At 43.6% G+C, this 23,126-nt stretch overlaps 1 protein-coding gene across 1 annotated transcript in view; it reads left to right on the top strand.

Moving 5' to 3' along the window:
* The window catches only part of ncanb (neurocan b), a 102,442-nt gene that overhangs the window by 58,282 nt on the left and 21,034 nt on the right, over positions 1 to 23,126 (top strand). The window contains exon 12 of the mRNA XM_041935386.1: positions 13,395 to 13,508. Coding sequence (XP_041791320.1) covers positions 13,395 to 13,508 — 114 coding nt within the window. The remainder of the gene's footprint in view (positions 1 to 13,394; positions 13,509 to 23,126) is intronic.

A 23,126-nucleotide genomic window follows, 5' to 3' on the forward strand; every position in this document is an offset into this window, starting at 1 on the left:
TCCAGAAGCACTAATACAACAGAACACACATACAAACACACAAACACATGCACACCGGGATACAAACTAATATGCATCACATTATGATTCCCATATGCGAGTGCACACAGACATAAAAAAACATGAACACATACTCATGAAGCAATAAGCACATCTGTCTTCTCACTCAGGTGGTCCTTCGAAGACTACATTCATTCAATGACCCCTCACCTTTAAAGGTGACCACTAGTAGCACTATAGAGTACAAACAGGTTCATGTTTTGTTCATATCATGCACGCGATTCAACACGATTCATGTCCCACCATCTGTTTCACGCTATACCACTGACTGACAGTTTGTGGTGGTGATGCGCCTGCAAGTGTAGCAATGCGCCAACAAAGGCAGTGAAGAAGAAGACTACTTGATAGCTGACGTGAAAAATGCACAACTGAAAATAATTGAAAAAAAATCGGCTCATGATGAATCTTAAATCTAAGCAAGCCTGGAGCCGAGTGCCTCTCCTGATGTGGAAATGTGAGCCAGACTTCGCTGAGGGAACTCATTCTGCCCAACCCATGCCTGCTCCTGGAAGACATTATCATGACACAGTTCAAAGCTCAGGTGAAACACATTCATTAACGATGGCTCTGTTCCATTAGGTGTCCCAGTAAGCCATGGCAGTGAGTCAGCATGCAATATTAGCAGCATTAGCTCAGCTATTAGCATTAGCTCAGCTAATGCTAATGCAGTCATTTTTAGTGCTCTCTGTTTTCACTTTTTGTGATATACCAAAACGTTCGCTTTGAAAAAGGTTACTGGTGCCGTTAATTCCACGAGTTGGCCAAGCGATAAAAAACAAATTTTAGCGGTTGTCTGGTGATTTATTGCATGTGTTTTGGTCAAACATGGCTTTGTGGAAGAAGAAACCCCACTCATTTATGTTGACCCTGTTTATAAAAGACCAACAGAATTGTCTTTGCGTGCGTAAACAACATTTCAGAGCTGGTGCTAGCAATTAGCGTGATAGCCAACAAGTGTAAAGAATAGACAGTTTGGGCACAGAGCTGTCATATTCTACCAGTTAACCTTTTAAGGTTAAGGTTAAGGTTAAGGTTAAAAGCTCTGAATTTTAAACCTATCTGAGGATTCAGAACTGGGTAGGAGTCTTTTCTGGCAGTCTGTGACGCTAATGTTAGCTAGCGTTAGCTTAGGCTGCTACCGTGCAGAGATTTCAGCAGTAAGTGTCAAAACGTTGCTAGACTTGACTCACCAGCAGTTTATCATTATTATCATAACCAACTAAGTAGCCAAGGCAGTGTTTATTAATTCATTTATCACTTTTGAATGTCATGATTTTATTTGAATATTAATAACTGTCAAATATGCCAGTAATATCTAGTCATTTCTTTTACTCACTGAATTCATGTAGAAAAAACTTAAATTGGCTAACACTATGTAGTCCACAAACAAAGGCCTGATTGATAGTAAATAATTGCAATTCAAATCACAATTGCAATATTGGTCAGAAAAATCATATGTACTGACTATAAATCAAGTCTTAAGCCTGGAACATCCTATTTCAGAACAGGGTGTGCTGGATAGTCGTCATCGTTCTATACTTGGATGTGATGTATAACCACACGCATACAGTCTGTACATGTATTCAAACATAGTGTACACACTGTAGTGACCTAGCTCAACAGTACAAAGGGTTTTTTCTTATCTCCATGGCAGCAAGCCAGAGATTTAAAAAAAAAAAAATAGACAGGCAAGAATGAGACAAAGAGCGATGGAGCAAGAAAGCATGAAAGAGAAAGAGACAGAAGAAAGATGATTGAGAGGATAAAGTCCTTGACCAGGCCTGAGTATGACTGACTGTCAGACACAAAGTAGCTGAAAAATAGTAAATAATTCTTCTTTAAGGTTAACCAGAGACGGTTTGTTTGCTTCATGAGCCAATTCTTTTCAGATATAGATTTAAAGCTTGAACATCAGAGCTCCCTCCACTCAGAAACACATCCTCGTATAATTTCACTGTCAGTGATTAATTGATTCTGACAGCACTAAGGAAAAAATAGATAATTTCACTCTACTATTTCCTCTTTAAGTATGTCAGAAATAGCGACAGGAGGAAGAGAATAGCCTGTCATTCACCCCTCCTGGGAACTGCTCTACTTTAAGAGTAGAGTTATTGTATTTTTTAAGTGTGTACGCTCACACAAGTAAGGACCAAGAGAGAAGGAAGCGAGGGAGGAAGGAGGGGAGGAAGGAGAAGAGTGAGGATGGAAAGATGAACAGATAAATGGAAGGAAAGGAGGAAGAGAGCGATGGAGAAAGCAACAGATCCTGAGGGTGGGTGGATTGGGTGAAATACAGCAAAGGAAGGAAGGAAAGGAGGAAGGCCGATGGAAGATGGGCAAAATGAAAGAGGTGAGAAGGAAGTCGAGAAACGTGAATCCATTTTAAGAGTGAGTCATGTAGCTCCTTTAAGCTGAGGTGAGGTGTGTTAATGATCACACCCGGGGTGTCTCAGGCAGATAAAGTTGTCAGCGAACAGGCCAAACCCCACACGGCCCAGAGGGACGGCGCCTCTGCTAACACCAGGAGCCCGGAAGGGACACCTGTAAACCCTCCCGACTCAAAGGAAATTAGCCTGGTAAGACCCACGGGGCAAAGGAGGATAAACTTGCCATTTAGAGATCTCCAGAGGGAGGGAGAGAAAATAGAAGGTGAGGAGACTCGGAGGTGACTAATGAAAAACAAGTATGGAAAGCAGCGAGGGAAGGAAATGACTGAGGAGGAAGAGACATGAGGAGAATGGAAGGGAAAGTTTAAAAAAAAGAAGGGCATCTATACAAATGGTGAGGATCTATCCTGCATCTCCTGTTATTTCTCTCCCCTTCTGTGAGGAGGCCAGAAATAGGGAGTGAGGCTGTATGATACTGGTGGCACGGTGGCAGCTTGCTTTGGCTTCTTCTGTCCCTGGCTTCTTTTTCCTGGCCACTGGCCCTCTCCCACACAAAATATAAACAGACACTCAGGAAGGAGCCACACACACACACACACACACACACACACACACACACACACACACACAGCGTCGGTGAGCAGAGTCAGGCTGTCAGAACTGAAGGCTAGCAGAGCGATGTGAGATGTTGTGACACTTTACCTCATTACATTTTCCCAGGCTGTTATGAATGTTGCAGCAGCGCTGTCAACCAAAGCAAAGACCCGTCTGAAACATACTGCGGGCGCACGCACCCGCGCTCGCCGACGCGTGCACATTCACACATTCACATCGCAACACATGAATTAAGATGAATCTTTTGCCGCGTTTGTATTTCACGCCGCAGTGTGATTTTTTGGAAGTGTCTACAAGGCAGGTTTCAGGCTCACTTTGCTCACTTCCCCCCGACGCGCAAGAAAGTCTGGTAAACCCAGACGATTTGGATCGTTGCCTGCGTGGGGCTCTCAGTACATCGTCGGGGCTCCAAGATGTAATTGCGTCTGGGGCCAGTGGTGAGGCAACACATCCCTGCTCATCCTAACATCTTAGCCAAGAAAAAGGGATGAAGCATTTTCTATATTTTCACCAGAAACCCCAGGATGAAGGACTTTTCTCCAGACGCCGGAGCCTCTGATAGGTTGATCAGCATTGCACTGAGCTCTCTGGAGAGCAGCGCAGAGCCTTGGGCTGTACCAGAGCTGCTGTGTAGTCTGTCTGTTTCCTCTTCTCCCTGCTGATCCTGATCCCTTTGTAATCCACCCGCACCCAAACACAGCTGAAGGCCTGCGACTCTATAGTATACTGCTGGCACAGACGCACAAACACACATGCACACGGAGACACGCTGTCCATTCAGGCAAACACACTCACAGGTGCATGTGCAGATATGTGCAGTATGTATCCCCTATTACATTAAACATCTCGCTTGAAAGCAGCAACTGAGAGAAAAATACTGCCTCCGTTGAGTAGCTGTTGTGGAGTTTTTAATCATATCACATAATCTTCACCAGCAGGGACTTTTTCCAGTTGTCATGGATAGATAGTTTTCCGTTTATCTCTGAACACTTTAAGGACTTCTCGTCCTGAAAGGTTGAGACTGATATTCTTGATCTGGGAAAGAGCAGTTGACAAAATAAACTCCCCCACAGGGACCATTTTGTAGCTGTTCTGATCATGTGATATGCTCAAAAGCTCAAGATGAGCTGCTAAATGGACCCGAGGTGGGACTGTTTTGTCGACTAATCATATTATAGTTTCCTCTGCATGTCATATGTAATACCATATCTCATGCACACTGCCGTTAGCTTAGCATAGCTTACTCACCTTTCTTTGCTATTTGCTGAACAGAAATATCTAATTTTATGTAAAAAAAAAAAAAAAAAAAAGTTCATAAAAAGTGGTTTAGAGAGTTTTTTTGCAGGGTTTGTTCTCTTTATATGGCCTCTTCATAAAAACTGAATTCAACTCACTTCCTGCAATCATTTTCAAGTATCTCTGAAATTATGAAGACCATGAGGGGACTTGTATCCCTCTGAGAGGCCCAATATACAGTATCTACTCTAAACTGTATATCCGGCTAATAATCCTCAATTATGATATGATTTTTATTGGGATAATAGTCTTAATTCTGCGCTATCCACACAGTAATCCTGTAGTTTTTATGGGGTAGAAACCCAGGTTTCATATGTTTGAAGTCGATCATTTTGTTGCTTAAGCCAATGTGTTGCAAGAATTTTAAGTGCACAGAACATGGAAGGTATTTTCAGGTAAAAAACTTAAAATGAACAACTATTAAACTTTACTCCTAAATCTCCTCTGCTGGGCTGCTCCGACATCTTTTTTCCTGAGATAGCAAAAGGGACTAATCTTGGGACAAAAATCCATTTCCACACAGAAAACTCCTGTATTATTTTTCAGCTGCTGAGAGGGAAGGAGGTCTAATGGTGCAATTTGATGGTCCCGACTTCAGTGGTGTGATCTGTAGTTTAACAGCGCTGAGACTGAACCAGAATATTAAAGTGGCAGCCCGATAAAACCGAAACAATGAGCCGAAAGATGCTAAAAGGCTTTCCAGAGCAGAGGGGAACTGCAGAGTCAGGTGATAATTCTGCGTGGGGCCACTAAACATGACTCCTTTCATATTACACATATTTATTTGATCTATTGGCAATATAAAGATATTGATTAGTGCAGCTTTAAGTCATTGTTGCCAGAATTCATCAACATGTGCAAGAGCCAGAAAGCGTTAGAAGTTGGAAGCACATACTACAACACACATACATCAAGTTTATGCTTGCAGCTGTGGATATCCATTCTGCAAACACACACACACACCCATACATACACACAATATGTTCTGCCAACACACACTCAAGAAGAGAAACATTTGAGGAGTGTGGGTCTTTCCTGCACTCTTTACAAACCCAATCTTTGCACAAACAGACACATACATCCACATAAACACAACAAAAATGCTATTTTAGGCTCATGCTCATTCACGCTACTGTACACACACGGCACACACCAGCCTTATAGTTATCGACGCAACACAACATGGTCCATTGAGTGGGCATGCTGTTTGGACGAGCGGCGGTTCAATAGAAAGGTATCCATCTTTGTAGAAGGGCATGGAAATGTCAATGCCCCTCAGCTAGCTAAAGGAAGTCAATCATCCAGGGTCTCGCACAATGAAGGATGACAAACACAAAGAGCCTTTCAGCAAAAACCTTTGTGTGACAAACATTTCCATTTCAAAGGCTTCATTTTACAGGATGTCATGTCAATTTATTTTTACATAATGTCGGCTGTGGTTCGGAGGCAATTAGGAGAATGTAAAAAGGGTGACCAGATCTGTCACTGCTGCCGGTTGATAAGGGGGCACACTGGCGCCCAGTGTGTTTGTCAGTGTGTGTCACAGACAGAGAGTACGCCTCAATGAGTGTGAGTTTTCTCCCATGTAGCTGACAAAAAAAAGTCTTCCTCTGTCGCATTAATATTGTCCCTTCATGCCCTCCATACAACCCTGTCAGATGTGAAGTCTCTGGGTGGCATTTACTGGTTCAAAGGTTCTCTGTGTAATTGATCAGACTGCTGTTTGATCTGTACGGCTGGCATTTAGTCTACATAGAAAACTGTGCAATTCCGGCTCTGTTCGGCTGGCTTTCAAATGCCCGTGCCTGCCACCAACAGACGTTTGGTGAGGACGGATTATATACAACGTATAATGAGATTTGCTTTGCTCACCTCTGCTTGTGTACTCGCGCAGTGACTCAACACAACTGTGATGTACAAAAAGACGCCGGGCTGTAAATGCATGCGCAATAATGTCTTTTCACCAATGGATTTTTTTTCCTTCACGCTTTGTCTGAATGTCGCCTTTCTTCTCTTTAACCGTTTTTTGTTTTTTTTTTTGGTCTCTTTTTCCATTGTCACTGCTTCATCTTTTCACTTAATGAAGCACTTTTTGACTGAGTTTTTCCCACAAATGTTAAATAGCTCTCAAAAAAAACTCAGACATAGAACTGAATGTCATTGCTCCCACAGTGCTCATTCGGTTGACAGGCAAATGGATGCAATCTTGACCCTCTTAATAGATTTTTGCAGTAGTTTTGGCATTTAAAATGGGCAGCTGTCATCTTTACTCTCTTTCCACTGCACTCCAGCTACTCCACAAACACCTAAACACAGGAACAGCAATCACTTAAAATCACATTCAGAATGAACCTCGTGCAGAGGAAATTGTAGCTATTTTTGTGTCAAAGCCAACAAATGCAAGAAGGAAAAAAGAAAAAAATCTTGAATGCTTTGACATTTTCTTTTATTTGATGTTGTGGGTGAATATTTATGAGTGTTTGGAGTTGAGAATAGGACATTTTCAAAACAACTCGCTGCTACGCAACCAGAAAGATGACCTAAAGAAGTCATTTTAATGTGATGAGAATACAGACATTTCTGTGTGGTTGAGTATCATAATGTTCAGAACATTTAGAAATATTCAAAATCTATACAGACAATTCTTGTATTAGAAATGACAACAAATACCATACAAATACAATACAATAAATCAGAAATGTACAAATTTGAGATGACAGCTCTGGACTTGTTTTTATATTTCTGAAAGGTTTTGGATTGATTTGAAAAAGTGTCTTCAAACTCATCTTTTATTAGCCTGCAGAAGGTGCTACTGGGGGAATTCTTAAGGTTAAAAGTCTCCGACGTTCAGTCTATTGTGCCAAAACACCCAGAAGTTTGTCACCGTGTGCTGGCCCCGGAGTTCACTTCTACATCTCTGCAGCAGAATGAGTGATGTTGAAGGGCTGTAAACTTCAAATCTTTAGTCTTTCTCTGTAACTAAGCCTTAATTAAAGTTTAAAAAAACATTCTTAGCTATTTTCATTACATTAAACCCTCAAAAACTCAGAAAACTGTTGTGTGAAATAATCTAAACTTTAACCAAAGTGTGTGTGTTCATGCAGGACCCAGTCATATTCAGAAGCTTTCAGGAAGTTGATCTTTATGAAGCCCTCCCTTGACCATTGAAAGGCAAGAATAGTTAGTGTCTTCAAACCGCCATTGTTGACCTTCTAATCTTCATAATTCATTTTATCATGTCATATCAAAGGTCATTGATCTTTGCTCCGGAGAAAAAATTTTGAGTTTATCAATCTTAGACTCAGACAAAATCGCCTCATGCTGCTCAACTGACACCTTAAAAGCAGGAATCTGTGGTGTAAGAAATTACCAACAGCTTCAAATCCACTGAGTGCTGCTTTTATGTTGTCATTTGTGTATAATGTGGGCTTTTAATTAATCCACAGACCTCTCAGGATGCTCTAATACTCACTTAGAGTCATGTCACAATATTTAAAGTGAAAATCTTTTATCCGCAGATGAAAAAACCTCTTAAATCATCTTAAATCAGCCACTATTAGTCCGGATCCTGCCTCCTTATTCGAGCACAGGCTGTTCTCCACTTCCTCGTTATTAAAAGGACAACAAATGTGTCATTTGTCATGTTATGAGTTTGTCCTTTTTAAAAGTAATTTCCTACTGAATGGTACAGGATAGCAGCAGAAAGTTAGTCGCTAGTTATCGCTGTACTTTTTATGGCCTAGTTACTAAAGCACTACAATAATATACCACGTTTTAATGCATGCCAGTCCTTGGCTGAAATATCGATTCTTCTCTCCAAGCCTTTATTACCATCTGAGTGGACCCCCTCTCTCTCTGCTGGCCTCTTCCTGGCAAAACCCACGAGGATTCATAGCCATGAAATTGCTGATTACGGCTGAGATCTCATTTATAAAATGGAGAAGGAGCTGTTTGCTTTTTATTTGGCCTGAGCATCCACGAACGCCGCGGCTGGGCCGAGAATCGAAAGCATAAATCTCACTGTTGTAAAGTAGAAAAAGACCCTTCGGAGGTGGCAAAAGTCATAGAGACGAAAGAGGGGCTGCTGTGCTCGGAGCAGGGCAGGCAGGTGATGGAGTAGATCTCCGTCTGAACCTAGCTCTGGTAATCAGAATTTAATCCGACCTATTCGACTGGCAAATAATCCCAAAAGGGAGAAGGGGAAAGGCTGACCCAGGGCCTTCTCCCTCTCTGTCGTTTTCTTTCTCTCGTCTCTCTATCTCTTTTTCCGTCCCTTTTCAATTATTCATACCCCTGGTTTCGACACATGCCTCCAGTAAGCCTCCGGATATTCTGTCAACCGACACCACCCCCGGTTTGTCTGGCTGCTCTCTCGCTATCCTCCCCCATATTCCTGTGTCTCTATTTCCACGTCCTCTGTCCTCAAACTTGTCAGCCACCCTCAGATACACACAGAGAGGCGGGGGGTAAACAATAAGAGCTGGTTACATATTTATCCTGCAATCAAACATCCCCCATCCAAACTATGTGTTTTTCAATCACCACTGAACCATGTTTAAACCTCAGTTTCATATCTGTGGCCCCTCTGCCATTTTGTTAACCACATCAACTTTTACATCCGTTCGCTGCCTCCCCTGACGGATTCAAATTAATAACGTTGGCTCAAAGAAAAGCTGGTAGCGTCGCTAGTGCGTTAGCGGCACCCAGCAATTACCACTGTGGCTGGCACCTGTTTATCCCTCCATCCATTTGTCTGCCAGGAGATAAGTGGAGCACTGCTCTCCTCGACTCCCCGGAGACCGCACGAGTGCCCAGGCCTGATTTTGTTGTACTGGGGAGCGAGCCAGAGAGCGGTGGACACACACATACGAGTGCACGAATGCAGTCAAAGACACACACACACACACTGCCACCTGCTTAAGTTGGACTGTTCTCTCTCATTTAGCCAGTTGGTGTTTTTTTTTTCTTCAACGATGGCAAAGGCATGACCCTCCCTGCTCTGCCTCTGATTGGCTTACCCTGATGTTCTCACACTAGCTCTATCCAATCCCGCTCCGCATGTCTAGGCCTAACCAACCCAACCAACGAAGGCAATGCGTACAAGCCAATCAGAGTCAGAGTAGGACGGGTCATGACTTCGCCATCCTGGGAATAAAAAGACTCGGCAGCCAGTTGGACGGAGTGGACTTTGAGCGGACGGGCCTGCTGCCCCGGTCCTCGTCGCTCCATTTGAGCGGAGGTGAGGCAGGTGGACACCAGCAGCCGCTGAGGAACAATGTGTTGTCGCGGCCATATGGTGCACAGCGGTAATAATAACGTTTCATAAAATCAGCTATTTAGTTTTACGCTCACTTGGATGACACATTTATCTGCTGAAGAGGAAAGTTTGAGTTTGACAACTAGTTCAGAAGCCAATCACGGTCGAGTACGCAACCTGCATGAAGCCTCCAGTGCACATAAACTGGAAACAAACAAACTTTTCAGTGAAGTAGGAGACGTGTCCTGTAGTTTATGAAATTAACCATGTTTGCATATTCAGAGATTCAGAATTTTTCAATGGGAAAGAATGAGTAGATTTTAACAAGGTAAATTAACTTTTTTGCCCAGAATAAAAACCATAAACCGTTATTATTATTGTGAGTCATTTTATATGTCTTAAAGCTTGTCTGGAGGGGATCTTTAATTATTGCTTATGGAAATAGAAGTTTGACCAAAAACAGAAAAGCTCAGCAATGTTTTTTAGAGGTTTCAACTGCATCTCCATTATGATCATTATACTACGACCACCTGACTGAAGTTCCATACTTGGGTCACGTGATGGCTTCTCCGTGACAACTGAGCAAACTCCATCCACTGATGAAGGTTAAAAACTTGTTGGTGGACTTCAAGTGAAGATTGTTGCAGATGAGTGTTGCAGCCTATATGATACTGGATTTTGAAGGCCAATATTTGCACCATTTGCATTATTTTTGCACATGACCACAAAATACAAACAAACATTTCTGACACTGATCCCATGATTATAGTCAAACTGTGAACACGATATGTGCAGATTTTATCATCTGGTGCACAAACCTTGCACACTGTCTCTAGATGACCTCAAGTGCATCTTTGGCATATCTGTATTGCAATTTCTTTCAGTTAGTTTTTATCATCTGTATACTTTTCTGTACACAGACAGCAAACGCGAGTGAAGCCTGTCAGTTCTAAATCTGAACCTGCTCTTTGTTCCTGTTAATCTTGCGTTGGCAAAGCTTTATCTTATCAAGTTTAAAAAGGGCGGCCATTTGTTTGGTTGCAAGTGACAATGCCCATCTCATACCATTGAGCTACCTGTAGTATTGATTGGCCCGCAAGGATTAGTCTGGTAGTTATTGAACCCTTTTATGCTTGAATTTCTTCAGACATCTGTGAACTTGATGAGATCAAGGTCAGTCTGCGCCAGCTGCCAGTGTCTGGAGTATCACTATGTTGGCTCCTGCGACAGATAGCATCCATCCGCCTACTGTGGCCCCTCTAATAGCTGATGTTCAGAGCTGTACTTTATTGACCCCAGTGCTCCTAAAATTCCTGGACTCCTTACCTCAGTGCTACAGTGCTTAATGATGCCAGATGCTGGCCCATATTAGGCCCAGAAGTTGTTTGGTTTTTTTGTTTTTTTTTTGAACAGCTGTACCAGCAAACTGCTCATCTGTTGGTTCACAGTGTAGAGGGAGGGATATTTTCAATGTCCGTCATTCATCATACATCATATTTCAATTACATGGAGAGCCTCAGAGGTTCCTTCAGGGATCTGTACCCATGTAGTCATAAATCATAAGGATCTTTACGGCTCGTATCCTGTTTTGTCCAGCTGTCCTCGTCATTTGCTGCTGAAGTACTTGCAGTGGAATGATATGGTTTCAAATGTTTGGTGTACTTTTTTGTAAGGAAAAACGAAGAGAGGTCATTTCATTTTCGTGTTTTCTTTCTCCCTCAAAAAGCATTTTGCTCACTGTTGATTGCTGGGTCTCAGTTCTGAAACGTTAATGATAATATTATTTTAAGCTTTAATAAAGGCCTGGGATTAGCGAAGCTTTCATGGCCGTCACAGGACACCTCATTAGTCAGCCGTACCTTTTCAGTCAGTTGCCAGTATCTTTATCAGTAATGCTTCTGTCTGTCAACGACTGTTTTCTTTGTGACTGATGGTGCTGATGTCAATCTAGAGGCATGTATCTCCCAACTATTAGAGCCTTTAACAAAGCACTCTTGATCATGCATATATACAACAAGATTAAAGAGGTCTTCCAGCAATTTTGAATGACATGTCTCCTACAGACAGACACATTAAAGAAATAACAGTGGAGACTGAGCTTCAGAGGCTGAGATATCCTGATTTTCAGTCCCTAATAAAGTCAAGCTGCAAACCTGATGGATGCTACGATTCTCATAACTCAACAGCATCTTTAAACCCTCTCTGCCTCCTAAATTTCCACCTTTTTATTTTCAAAGCCAGTTTGTAACGCAGGCCCAAGCTGAGATAACTCTGATTACATCACTTTGACATAACCAGAGTTTTTTATTTGAAACTTTGAAGAGCCCTCTCCAGAGCCACTGAAAACATTATGCAACAGTCTGAGTATTACTCCTTGTGACAAGTAGACTGAGCTCCATGTGTAAAATCAGTGGCGTGGCCTTTAAAGCTAAAAAGTGATCACGCCTTTGTGGTTACTTCCTCCTATAAATGTGGCTCAACCATCCCCTCGATGTCAGATTATCTGAACAGGACTTAAAACTCATTGTCATTTTCATGCTGTGGGATGTCGGTGTGCGACTTGCGATCCTTGCTTTGTTGTTTTCTCCTCTTTTTATACTTTATTTTCCCAACCCATCATGAGTCAGACAGACAGGCAGTTATACACGGATATGCAGCGATTCGCTAAACCAACACGAATACCATCTCATTCTGACTCCTCTGGCTGGGTTTCTACCTCCTGCATCTAATTCAGCCTTTAATATCAGCCAGCCCAAAGCGGGGCACCAGCAATGAAGCTGTCACGCTGTTTTATCCGAACAGACTCTTCCGCCCCAAACGCTGTCTGCCTGCAAAGCCCCTGTAATCCAACCCTGAAACTTGCCAACTTCCCAGACTCGCAGCAGCAAATCACCTCTGTCTTCCCCCCCCCACCCTTGTTTTCATTACCTCTCCTTCACACTGCTGTTGTCTGTTTTTGAGCATCTCTCCATCCCCACTTTCTCTACAGACTTTCCCCAGCCTCTCCTCCTCCATTCACTTCCCCCTCCGCTCCCCTCCCCTCCCATGACCTCTTGCCAAGGCCCCAGGGACTCACTCAGTTGTAGAATACCAGCTGCAGTTTTAATGATTTTGCCCCCGGGCCCAGATCAGCCAGAGAAATACAGTTACCATTTTTCAACAGAGTGAGAACTCTCACCCCTGCAGCTCCTCTGCGAAATATGTGTGAATTTGCCTGTGACTGTGTGCGTCGTGCACAAGCATTTAGACTTGATTTTAACTTACTAAGAGATGCCTTCTGACTGGTTGCATCATTTTGGTCACTCTTCCACACATTAAAATGGATGTGCGTGCGGGTTTTTGTTGCCACTAGCAAAGCGACTTGTGCATCGGCGTGGGCAGTGTTGAAGATGGAAGCTCATCCAGCTGAACGTCTTCCTCCCTCGAATCTCCGCGTCTCTCCCTCTCTGTCTGTCTCTTTCTCTTTCCGTACTCTCCCTCGCTCGTTCAGCTCAGGTTTGACGGCAGAACTGCGGCACGTCCTGCAAACACATTGCAATTAGCATCATGCGCTTCAGTGCATCCCAAACCGCTCGCTGATGAAGTTCAATCAATTCGCTTTAATTATAACTTTCACAGAAACACCTCTAATCTCTCCAAAAGTTTTGATCTCTCAGGGGTTTGTTCAGTAACAAGCTGCGGCAGGTAGTTTAAAAAGTAGCCGTTTGGAAAGTGTGTGTGTGCGTTTTGTACAACATCTGACTCCCCCCTCTCTTTTTCTCTCCCCCTTTCTCCCCCAGACATTGACGACTGCCAGTCTAATCCGTGCCAGAATGGAGGAACCTGCATCGATGAGATCAACTCCTTTGTGTGTCTTTGTCTGCCCAGCTACGGAGGAGCTACTTGTGAGAAAGGTAACAATGTGGATGAAAACTAGGTGGGTGGAAGCGGAGACGGGGAAAGGAGAGGATAGGGGGAAGTGGACTGATGGAGGAAATGATTGAGTGTAGTGTGAGGAGATGGCAAAAATGGATAAAAAAGAAAAAACAAGGCAGTGGAGGAAGAGAAGGATGAGACAAAGAAGGTGCGGAAGCAAGGTGATGCGACAGTGGAGGAAGCAGGATGAAGATGGAAAGATAAAGGGGGGGAAGGGAATGGTTATGAGATGGTGGTAAGAGAGAATAAGTTGATGCTGGAAGAGCAGCATATGGAGACAGAGGTGGAGAGAAAACAACTAGGTCGAAGAAGATGGAGTTAATGAGGATGTGTAAATGGAAACGGTGGAAAGGGGAGGATGAGGATATGAATGTAGACAAAGAGGTGGTGGAGGAAGAGGAGGAGGGCGGGGGAAGCCCTTTGGAATAATGCATCAGGTTTATACAGAACACCTGCGTCCAGCTGGTTTCGCCTCTCATTACGGGAATTCCCCCGTGAGAAGGCGGCCGTGAAGGAGGCTGTTCACAAACTGCAGGTTACATGAAAACAAAGCCGACATGCCAGCGCAAAACAGCGCCGAGGAGAACCAGCAGCTGCTGTATCCATCGCAGTTGATGATTGGGTTTCTGACAATTTAAATGGAAAAACTGCCATTTTTCCGCCTGTATTTCAGCACCTCATGCATCCAAAATGTCTTCTGTGTCCTGCCTATTGAGAAAGTGCTTCCAATTATAAACATTGAAGAGAAAAATTGTGAATTAGTGCACATCAGCTGCATGCTAATATAGTTTCACTCCAAACAATTTGTGCTGCAAAAGGTACGGTCTCGTCCAAATTAATGAATTCCTTTTATCTGATTTTAGCTTTTTATACTTTCTGATCATAAAAAAATGAATGCTGATCAATTCCCTGATTGTTTTCTTACATGAGGTACAGGGGTACAATGTGGGAGTAGAGTAAATGTGTGTGTTTGGAGTTTCCTTTCCAGCGAGCCAAGCAATTACTCAATTATGCAAACTCTACATCTCTTAAAACACAAGATTTAAAATAGCACAATTAAAAATGAAAGAATGGAAACAAAGAAAGACGGTTGGAGAGATGAAGAGAGATGTTTAGGAGGCGAGTGAGAAAACGAGGAGGGAGGTTAAGGAATCTGGACTGCTCTGAATTACGAAAAAACCAAGCAAAGGTCTATCTGTCTAGCATGACCTTTGACCTTAACTCTCAGAAGAGTTGTGACTTTGAATATCTGCTTTTTTTTCTATCCCTGGCTTCCAGTGTCTCTCTGCTTTTTACTGCTGTGCTCTGGTCTGATCTGAGACTCGGAGGGCAGAGCAATCGATAGAGGGAGGAGGGAGCGAGAGAGTGAGAAGCAGCAGGCGAGAGCAGGACATTTTAAATGCTGTAGAAACCAAAGTATTTCTGGCAGCCTCTAACAGAGAAAATTACATGCTCACAACACAAAGAACTAACCACCAAATTATCTTTTCACTTCGTTTCATGTGTGCAGGCTTGTTGGCTGCACTGCCACAGTTTGGCACAGCAGCACCCACTGACACACATCAGCTACTGACTTAAACCGTCACAATCCTGCTCGAGTCGACTCGCGGAAAAGCCTTCATCGCCTTTGTTTACATCGCTGCGCCAACATCTGTTGCTAAACTCTCTAACCCAGCTCGCTGGCCCAGACCTCGCCACAAGTTGGTAGATAAATGTGAGGAGTCACGAGAGGATTAACTGGTTAGGAGGAAAGGGGGAAAATGTGTTTCTGGGACACAGGAAGATGTTCTTCTCCTCAGACTTTTCTTTTATCTCGGCTCTTTTCTCGTGAAATGCTGGATAGTTCCCTTTAGGCCAACAGGAATCACTCTGTGGTTGAAGTCACAGCTCACAGACATAGTGTGATCTGCCACCGGGTCACAAGTAGATTGCCTTAAGAGGTCATAAACCAAAAAGGTTGGCACCACTACTTTGAGTCAGTTTTCATTTAGAGAACATACCGTTGTCGTTTTATTCCCCTCTCTGTTCATGTCACATTTAAATTGTTGTAAAATTGTCTTCTTTGACTCTGGAAGAGACAGTAACCCTGATGATGTCACAGTGATGTCATCTGGGTACTTGGGTGCACATTTTTAGGAAAATGAACGCGAGTCACAAACAGACTTTGTGGGGTTTGAAAGACTAGAGCATTTGACAGGCAGGGAGGGTGCAACAAAAGATGCTAATGAGTTGCATTATGGGAGACGTAGAATCCAGTGATTTCGGTTCTGGTTTCTCATTTTAGGGACTAAACATCAAGATATCTCAGCCTTCGCCGCCTCACTTTGATCACTCTGTTTCTTGAAAGTCCTCCAACTTCATTCGAGCGCTCGAGTGCCTCTTTAATCTTAGCTGCCCTTTTTGATCTTTCACCACAGCAAGTGTAACTTTACAAGCTGCTTTTTGTAATTTCCCTGTGGCCATGTTTGCCTCTTTAATATTCATGCCACTCCTGTGGTGCAGATCATATATAAACAAACATTAAAAAAAAGCCTGCACAGTAAATGAGTTGTATGCGGTTGCTGTGTTTTAATTTCAGGCAGTTCGAGCCTCACCTTGAATGGGCAGCTTGTTTAAATCAAGGCAGGTCATTAAAGTGTGAGGAGTAGAAACGTTTGATCTGTCAAGTCTCACAGGCTCTGATTTTACCAGCCTTCACTGTTGCGTTTCTTTCCTCTATCCCAAAAACACACACACCTCCGGAGTGCGCCTCTCAATTTGACATGCACTGGGGCTGTGCGTACGTTTCCTCTCCTGCTGCGCTGCTGCCTGAATGGCTGATTGGGAGCAGCAGGTCTGATTGTGTAAATCTGAAGTCTCTGTTTTCCTGTCGCTTTTATCTCTCGCTGCTCCGCTCTTGCAGAAATATAGGATTCAGCTGTGAGAAGTCCAATTCGCAACAGGCGTTGCTCTGCCGTTTCGACGTGATCTCAGTTTGATATCCGGGGAGGGGCGGGGAGGGTGGTGGGGTCTGAACGGCGACATGAACGATGGAAATGAAGTCTTTCGTTCCGCCGAGGCCTCCATCCATTTAAATGTCATCCAATTGGTCCCTGTCTCTCCAAAGTGGTTCAGCTCTCTGTCTCATTTGCTGTGTGTTCTTGAGTGTGTGTTCGGGCATGTTCAGGTGCATGCGTTGTGAGCTAACAGCCACAGATGCTGCGTAGATCCGGTCGGCTGCTGGCTCCCTCTGGCCTGTTACCATGGTGATCCCATCTGAGAGTCAATAATAGCAAGTTGACAGGGCTGAAGGTCCTCCAGTGAAAGCACTGAGAGCATGGAGGGGATTGCTTGTTATTCTGCTTTTTTTTACACTTATGTTAACATTTTTCAAGTTTTTGTTGCTGATGAGGAGTTCGCTTTAGAGCCACTTCTGTCTGGAACGCTCTTTGAAATTTCTGAGCTCCTGATTTTTTTTTGTTAAAAAAGTTTTCGTGTTATTTTAATGATCATCTCTGTAAATGCAGCAGTGTGGAACAACTGGATCCGTCCTCTTGCAGTTGTGTTTTCAACAGTTCTGTCTCAGTAATGAACTAATATTTGTTGAAAAGAAAAGGCAGTTGTGATTAAAGCAACACAGACATCAGTCACTCTCCTCTCATCCCAGCACTGAGACCGACTGTTGAGCCTGTCCTGCTGTTTTTTTGGCTCGCTGCCTAATCAGCGGAGGCAGAAACCAAATCTCTCTCAGCCTGACTGAAGTGAAAAGTGACAGAGGAAGCATTAGCTGGTTTCTTCTCATCAGCTTCTTTCCTCCAGTCTGTCTTTTTATCCGTCGTTCGCTCTTTCTAGGGAGAAAAACGACATAATGTGTAAGTGTGGATTTGTGACTTTGCTATTCTGCTACTGTAGACACCTCTGTTTCATGTTGCCTTCCTTTTTTTCACTTCTCCCACTACCTTTCTGCTGTCACTCCTTGCATTTCTTGCATCTTTTTGTGCCTCTCATCTCTGATGCTCAGCGGGGGGTTTTGTCACACTCTGTGTGCTTGTGTGTCGCTGTGTGAGTGTGTGTGTGTGTACAGGATGCATCTGCTGTTTTACAGTGACTCTGTGTGTGTGTGTGTGTGTGTGTGTGTGTGTGTGTGTGTGTGATGCTTTCTTAGAGCTGTGAAGTTGGAGATCTTTCAGCTAACACAGCCACACATACATGCATTTTTGCATGCTTGATGAATTCTTCAGCCTCTAACCTTATCGCCATGGCACCTGCATGCCCAACCTGAACCCTAACCCATAAAACCAAGTCGGAACCCTCAAACAGCCCTTTGGAGACATGAGGTTTTGGCAAAATGTCCTCACTTTTCCACTTTTTCACTGTTGAAGGTCTAAAACTCCAATTTGTCCTCACAAAAATAAAAGCACAAAAGCTCACACAAACACTCCCATTTTCCATTTGTTCTGTTTCTTTTCTCCTGTGGTGGCACACTGATGCAGCATTTGTCACACACACAAACAAACAAAAGTCTACCTGCCCCTTATACCCTTACAAATATGAAAAGATGTCTTCTCTCTCTTATCCAACAGCAGCTTCACTCATCACTCCAACTCCACGCAGTGAAATTATGGTGGGGTGCAATAACTCATAGTTACAAAACAACCAGTTTAATAAAGCACTAATCCAATCCACCGGAAATAAGCTCTCACCCCCTCTCTTGCAGCCTTTGTCTCTGTTTCCTAACAGAACAAATAATCTACAAATTGGAAACAGAAAGCCTGTGTTAAAAGGATTGTGCAGCTAATTAATCCCAAGGTGTCTGGCTGTTGCTTGGTTATCTGTGAGGAATATGTTTGCCTCCACCCTAAACTCACAGACAAGACCAGCATTTCATCCATCTTCTCCTGCACCTCTTCTGTTCTTTGCCCTGCTCCCATAGTCAAATCATTAATACTGACTCGTTTTTATTTGACGTTTGGTCTTTTTTGAGAAATCCCCCAGTTGGCTGCACAGTTGCTACTGGCAAGTATGACTGGCAGTTCGTGGTTGATCAGCACACAGACGCTAACTCGGGCGCAGCATGCTAATGACTTTCGCCTGGAAGTGTGTTGCCTGGGTTTGCAGCCTTCACAAAGTGCATTGAGACCATTATACACCACCACTATCCATTGAAACCAGTGTAAATCCAGTATTAAGTCAGATTGTTCCAGGCAAGAAAACAAAAACTAGACAGTGTTACAAGGAACCTCGAGAAAAGTAGAGCACAACTTCCCCCCAAAAAGAGGACGCCGGGTGAATCTGGGGCAGACAGATACGAAGACTTTTGAGCACGTTGACGCCAACAGCAACACCAGTGCTGCAGACGATGTAGTGTGGCTTCCACACTGAGACTAATGAGGAAAAGAGCAGACCGAGCTGACTAGCAGCGCTGGGGAGTGCTTTGGAAAGCACCAGATGCAGTCCTTCTGTCACTCCATCACTGTGCACTTTCTATCACTGTCTCACTCAAACCCATCCCACTTCATATTCTACCTTTTCTGTCACATATTCATCTTCTCACGCTTACAGTGAAGGCAATTTACTTCTAATTTAGAGTCATTAGGGGGTAAATGAATTAAAGAAATTGTGGGCATATTGAGTATGCTTTTGATTTAACAGCCCTGTTGAAACAGCTCATCCCAAGCAACTACTTTCACAAGCTTACGCATGAGTTCGTGTATATCTGATCTGATGTTTTGCAGGAGGATGGATGTGGTGTTCTCCGTGTTGTAATTGCCTAACCATAACCATATCCTAACCATAGCTTATTTGCCTCCACCACAGTTCTACCCTAACCTTAGAGAGGAAGTGACGATTTTAAGCATCGCGGTCGTTTTGCAGTTCTTGGGGGGTTGTGTGAAAAATGTTATATTATGCATTTTGTGGCTCCAGAGGGAGCTGTGTGCAGTCTGATAAATGTCCTCAAGTAAGCCACTTGAGTCAGTGTCAGTTGGGCCAGAGAGTACAAGTTTGAAAGTGAAAAAATCTGATCTGGGGGTGCTGAGATCTCTGTAGCCTGCTCCTCATCTTTTCTTAAAGCTAGGTGCTCGGGGCTGCATTTGCAACTATTAGCATAAGAACTCCAGCTGAACTGTCAGAGGTCGAGCATTGTGGGTAATGGAGGTGCCAGGTTTTGAAAAGGAGGAAGAATATGTGCAATAAAGCGATGATAGTATGGTTTTGTACTGTCTGTTGTTGATGTAAAATTGGGTGCAATGCTAAATTGGTGGAGTGCTCCGTTAACAGCTGTAGTCGCCATGAGCAGGAAGTACAGAAAGTAAGAAATGGAGATATACTACATAGTATGAATGTTCTTTTTCATTATCATAGGCGTCAGTTACATCATGCCATTGCTTCTGGTGTCCGTTCTTAAATCCCATCGGTCAATTAGGTATGTCGCTTTAAGTTTATCTCCTCTTTACACTGTTGTTAACCCACAGGACGCTGAGCACTTGGGCTGAACTTGTGATCTGAAAGCCGCAGTTTGCTGTTTAATATTAGTTCCTCGTTCTTTGCTTGTTTGGTATTTTCTGTTTTACTTTCGCGTTGTTGCAGCGGGTGGTTTTGTGACTCAGCATCGGCTTTCAGAGATGACCCCAGAGGCTGAGAAAAAATGCCTCTGAGTTCGCCAACGTTCCCCGCTCAGCTGCCACTGTCTAAGCCGGCAACTCAGCAGAAAGCTCAGCTCCAAATGAAGTTTTGTGCATCCTCTGGGTCTTTACAGGGTATTAATGCTAATGAAGATTCATGCATTCTAATAACATGTCGAGAGGGACACCTGCCAAGACTGAGAAAAGAGGAACCTGGAGCTTCTAGGCCCACAGTGGTCTCCTGAAGAGAGACTCAGGTGCACAAACACACTCACAGGCAGGTACACACATAAAATATCCCTGAAGTTTTGCCTAAGCCTGGCAGAGGCTATTCAAATGGAATAACAGCGAGGCAGCATCTCGCTCCATATGCTATTGTGTTCACTTGCCAATTCTCTCTCTTAACAGGAAAGCTGGAGAGATGAGGGAGTAACTTATTCTCATCCAAGGTGCTTAATTAGACAATGTTCCTGAAGCAACAGTGATTCTTCTCTCCTGAGCAAATCAGGTTCAGGCAGGGAAAAAAAAACTGTGAATAAAAGAAAGAAAGGAAGCATCAGAGCAGGTGTTACAGTAGATGAAAAGAGAGAAAGATATGGAGGGAGAGTGTTCCTCTACTGTGCATTAATGTTTAATGAACGTTTCTGATGGAGAGGTGTTGAACAGTACTTGGAGCTGTGCAGCATGCTCCTGTACTCCCTCTTCCTAATTTTCCCCAAGAAAACTATTATCCAAGTTATGATGTCAGGCTTGTAGTGTTGCACTTCCATTCGTCTTTCATTTACTGTCATCCCACGGTTATTTCCACCGCAGTAACGTGCAGCAGCCCTTTTAGGAGAAAGAAGACTTTTGTGTGAAAGTTCAAATTTTGTTCCAGAGGTTAATTCCTCGTGTCCTGAGCAAGTTGAAAAATATAGTCAATTTCTGTTGTATTGCTCTTATTGCTTGGCTCAGCTCCAAAGCCTCCACACCCACACATTCCATAGTCTTTATTTAAAATGTGTAGAAATAGGAAACGAGACATTATGGATTATCAAGCAGCCACTCTACGTGTTAACATTATCTTAACTCCAGTGACTGACCTTGTGCAGCACTCCGGAGAAGGCCTGTCCTCGACTGAAGCCGTGCGTAGGCAAAGTTATCACTGGCTGACTGGCAGCTGAGAGCGCACAACATATAACAAATAACACAACTTCTGAGTTGCTGACTTCTCCCACACCTCCTGACCTCGCGCCAGACTAATGCATCCCGCAGAAGAAACTGATATGTGTGCTTTACATTAGCTGCACGCTGACAGACCATCACCTGCCCACGCTTTCTAGAACAATACTAGCAAAGATGCAGACAATGGATCCACACAAATGCATGGATCGTGTGCACTGTCTTACCTTTACGCTACTTACACACTCCATGTGAATACCGACTTTTTGCCTATTTACCGCAAGAGCATGCGCTGCCCTCGCTTTTACCTCCCCCATCAGCATCAATCCGCAAAAACACATGTATGCCTTCAGACCGGGATCAGTCATTCATGTTGCACTCTGAGGCTGTTTTACTGTAACATCCATTACTCCTAATTGTGAGAATCACACTATTAGTGTGTTCCATTAATCAACACCGCACTCATGATAACCGTTAATAATTCCACAGCCGCTCTCGCAGTCTCCTCACATTCTCACCTTTCGTCACCGGCCATCAGCAGATTCTCCCTCATCTCCATCTCTCTCTCTCTGCCTTCCTATGTCTCTCTCGCTCACACTTACTTCCTCTCTCTCTGGACTGCTGTCATCTGCCCTCTTGCAAATGGCACACTGAGCTGTCAGCTTTCAAAGAGTCACACAGGGAGGAGGCAAAATGGCAGCGCGCACACACACGTGCAAACACACACCGCTTCATCATCCAGGGGATCTAAAAAAGGCGAGCGGCAGAAATATCACTTGGTGATGTGGATAAACGACCCAATCAGTCAGCTGGAAGTGTATGGCCTTTTATTTCCTAACTGCCGCTCACTAAAGTCTGTGGGAATATTAATCGCTGAAACATACCCCCCGCCTCTCTCTCCGGCTGACAGAGGGAAAACGGGAAAAAGAAGACGACTTGAATAATGTCTAAATATTTGAAGAGGTTGATGTGATGTCGGGCTTTGAGCCTCACTGTCAGCGAGTGGGAGAAGAAATCAGCAGAGACTAGGTTGAAGATCTGAGGGGGAGAACGCATGCCTGTTTATTTTTTTATCTCTGCTTTTCTTTCTCGCTCTCCATCTCGCTCTCTGTTTCTATGACTGTTTCACTTTCTCATTCTGTCTCTTTCCCTTTTCTGTCCGCCCACTCTGGATCTTACCGTGTTTGATGCACTTAGTTTGTCTGTCTTTGCTTTTTTGTCTTCCTCGGACGCTGAATCGCTTTATGTATGTGTGCAAATGTCCAAGTAAAAATCACAACCAGCCTGCAGTTTGTTTCCTGATTTAAAGGCTTTCATGTGGCCAGCACTCGGCAAGTCACACATTATGATAATAAAAATAAACTTTATTTGTAGAACCTTTCATACAAGAGCTGCAGCTTAAAGTGCTTCACAGCAAATAAATCACATGCACCAAGTGCTTCACATAAAAGAACAGGTAAAATTAACATAAAGCAGGGATGGAAAATTAATGTAAAGTAGGATAAGAACGTTTTACCAGCCAATAAGTTAGCTAAAAATACGCATTCACGTACCTTTCTGTGGGAGTTTTGTGGTGACGGATGCGGTTGTGCATACTGCCGTTCCCTTTTTACTAACATCAGCAGCAGCATAATCCTTGAATCCATATTTTTGGACGAGCCCCCTCCATGATAGCTGCCACATGCGTTGCCCTCTGCTGGTCTTGTGCATCCTACTCGGTTGCCAGGTTTGCACACGCATTGCACTAGAAATCGCTGAATCATGTTTCAGTGATTTCCTCATGTTTGAGGGCTTGAGACTTCCTGCGCAAGTCTCAAGTCACGTGACTTGAGT

The sequence above is a fragment of the Chelmon rostratus genome, chromosome 4, assembly GCF_017976325.1.
Source record: "Chelmon rostratus isolate fCheRos1 chromosome 4, fCheRos1.pri, whole genome shotgun sequence".
In the NCBI taxonomy this organism is placed as follows: Eukaryota; Metazoa; Chordata; class Actinopteri; order Chaetodontiformes; family Chaetodontidae; genus Chelmon; species Chelmon rostratus.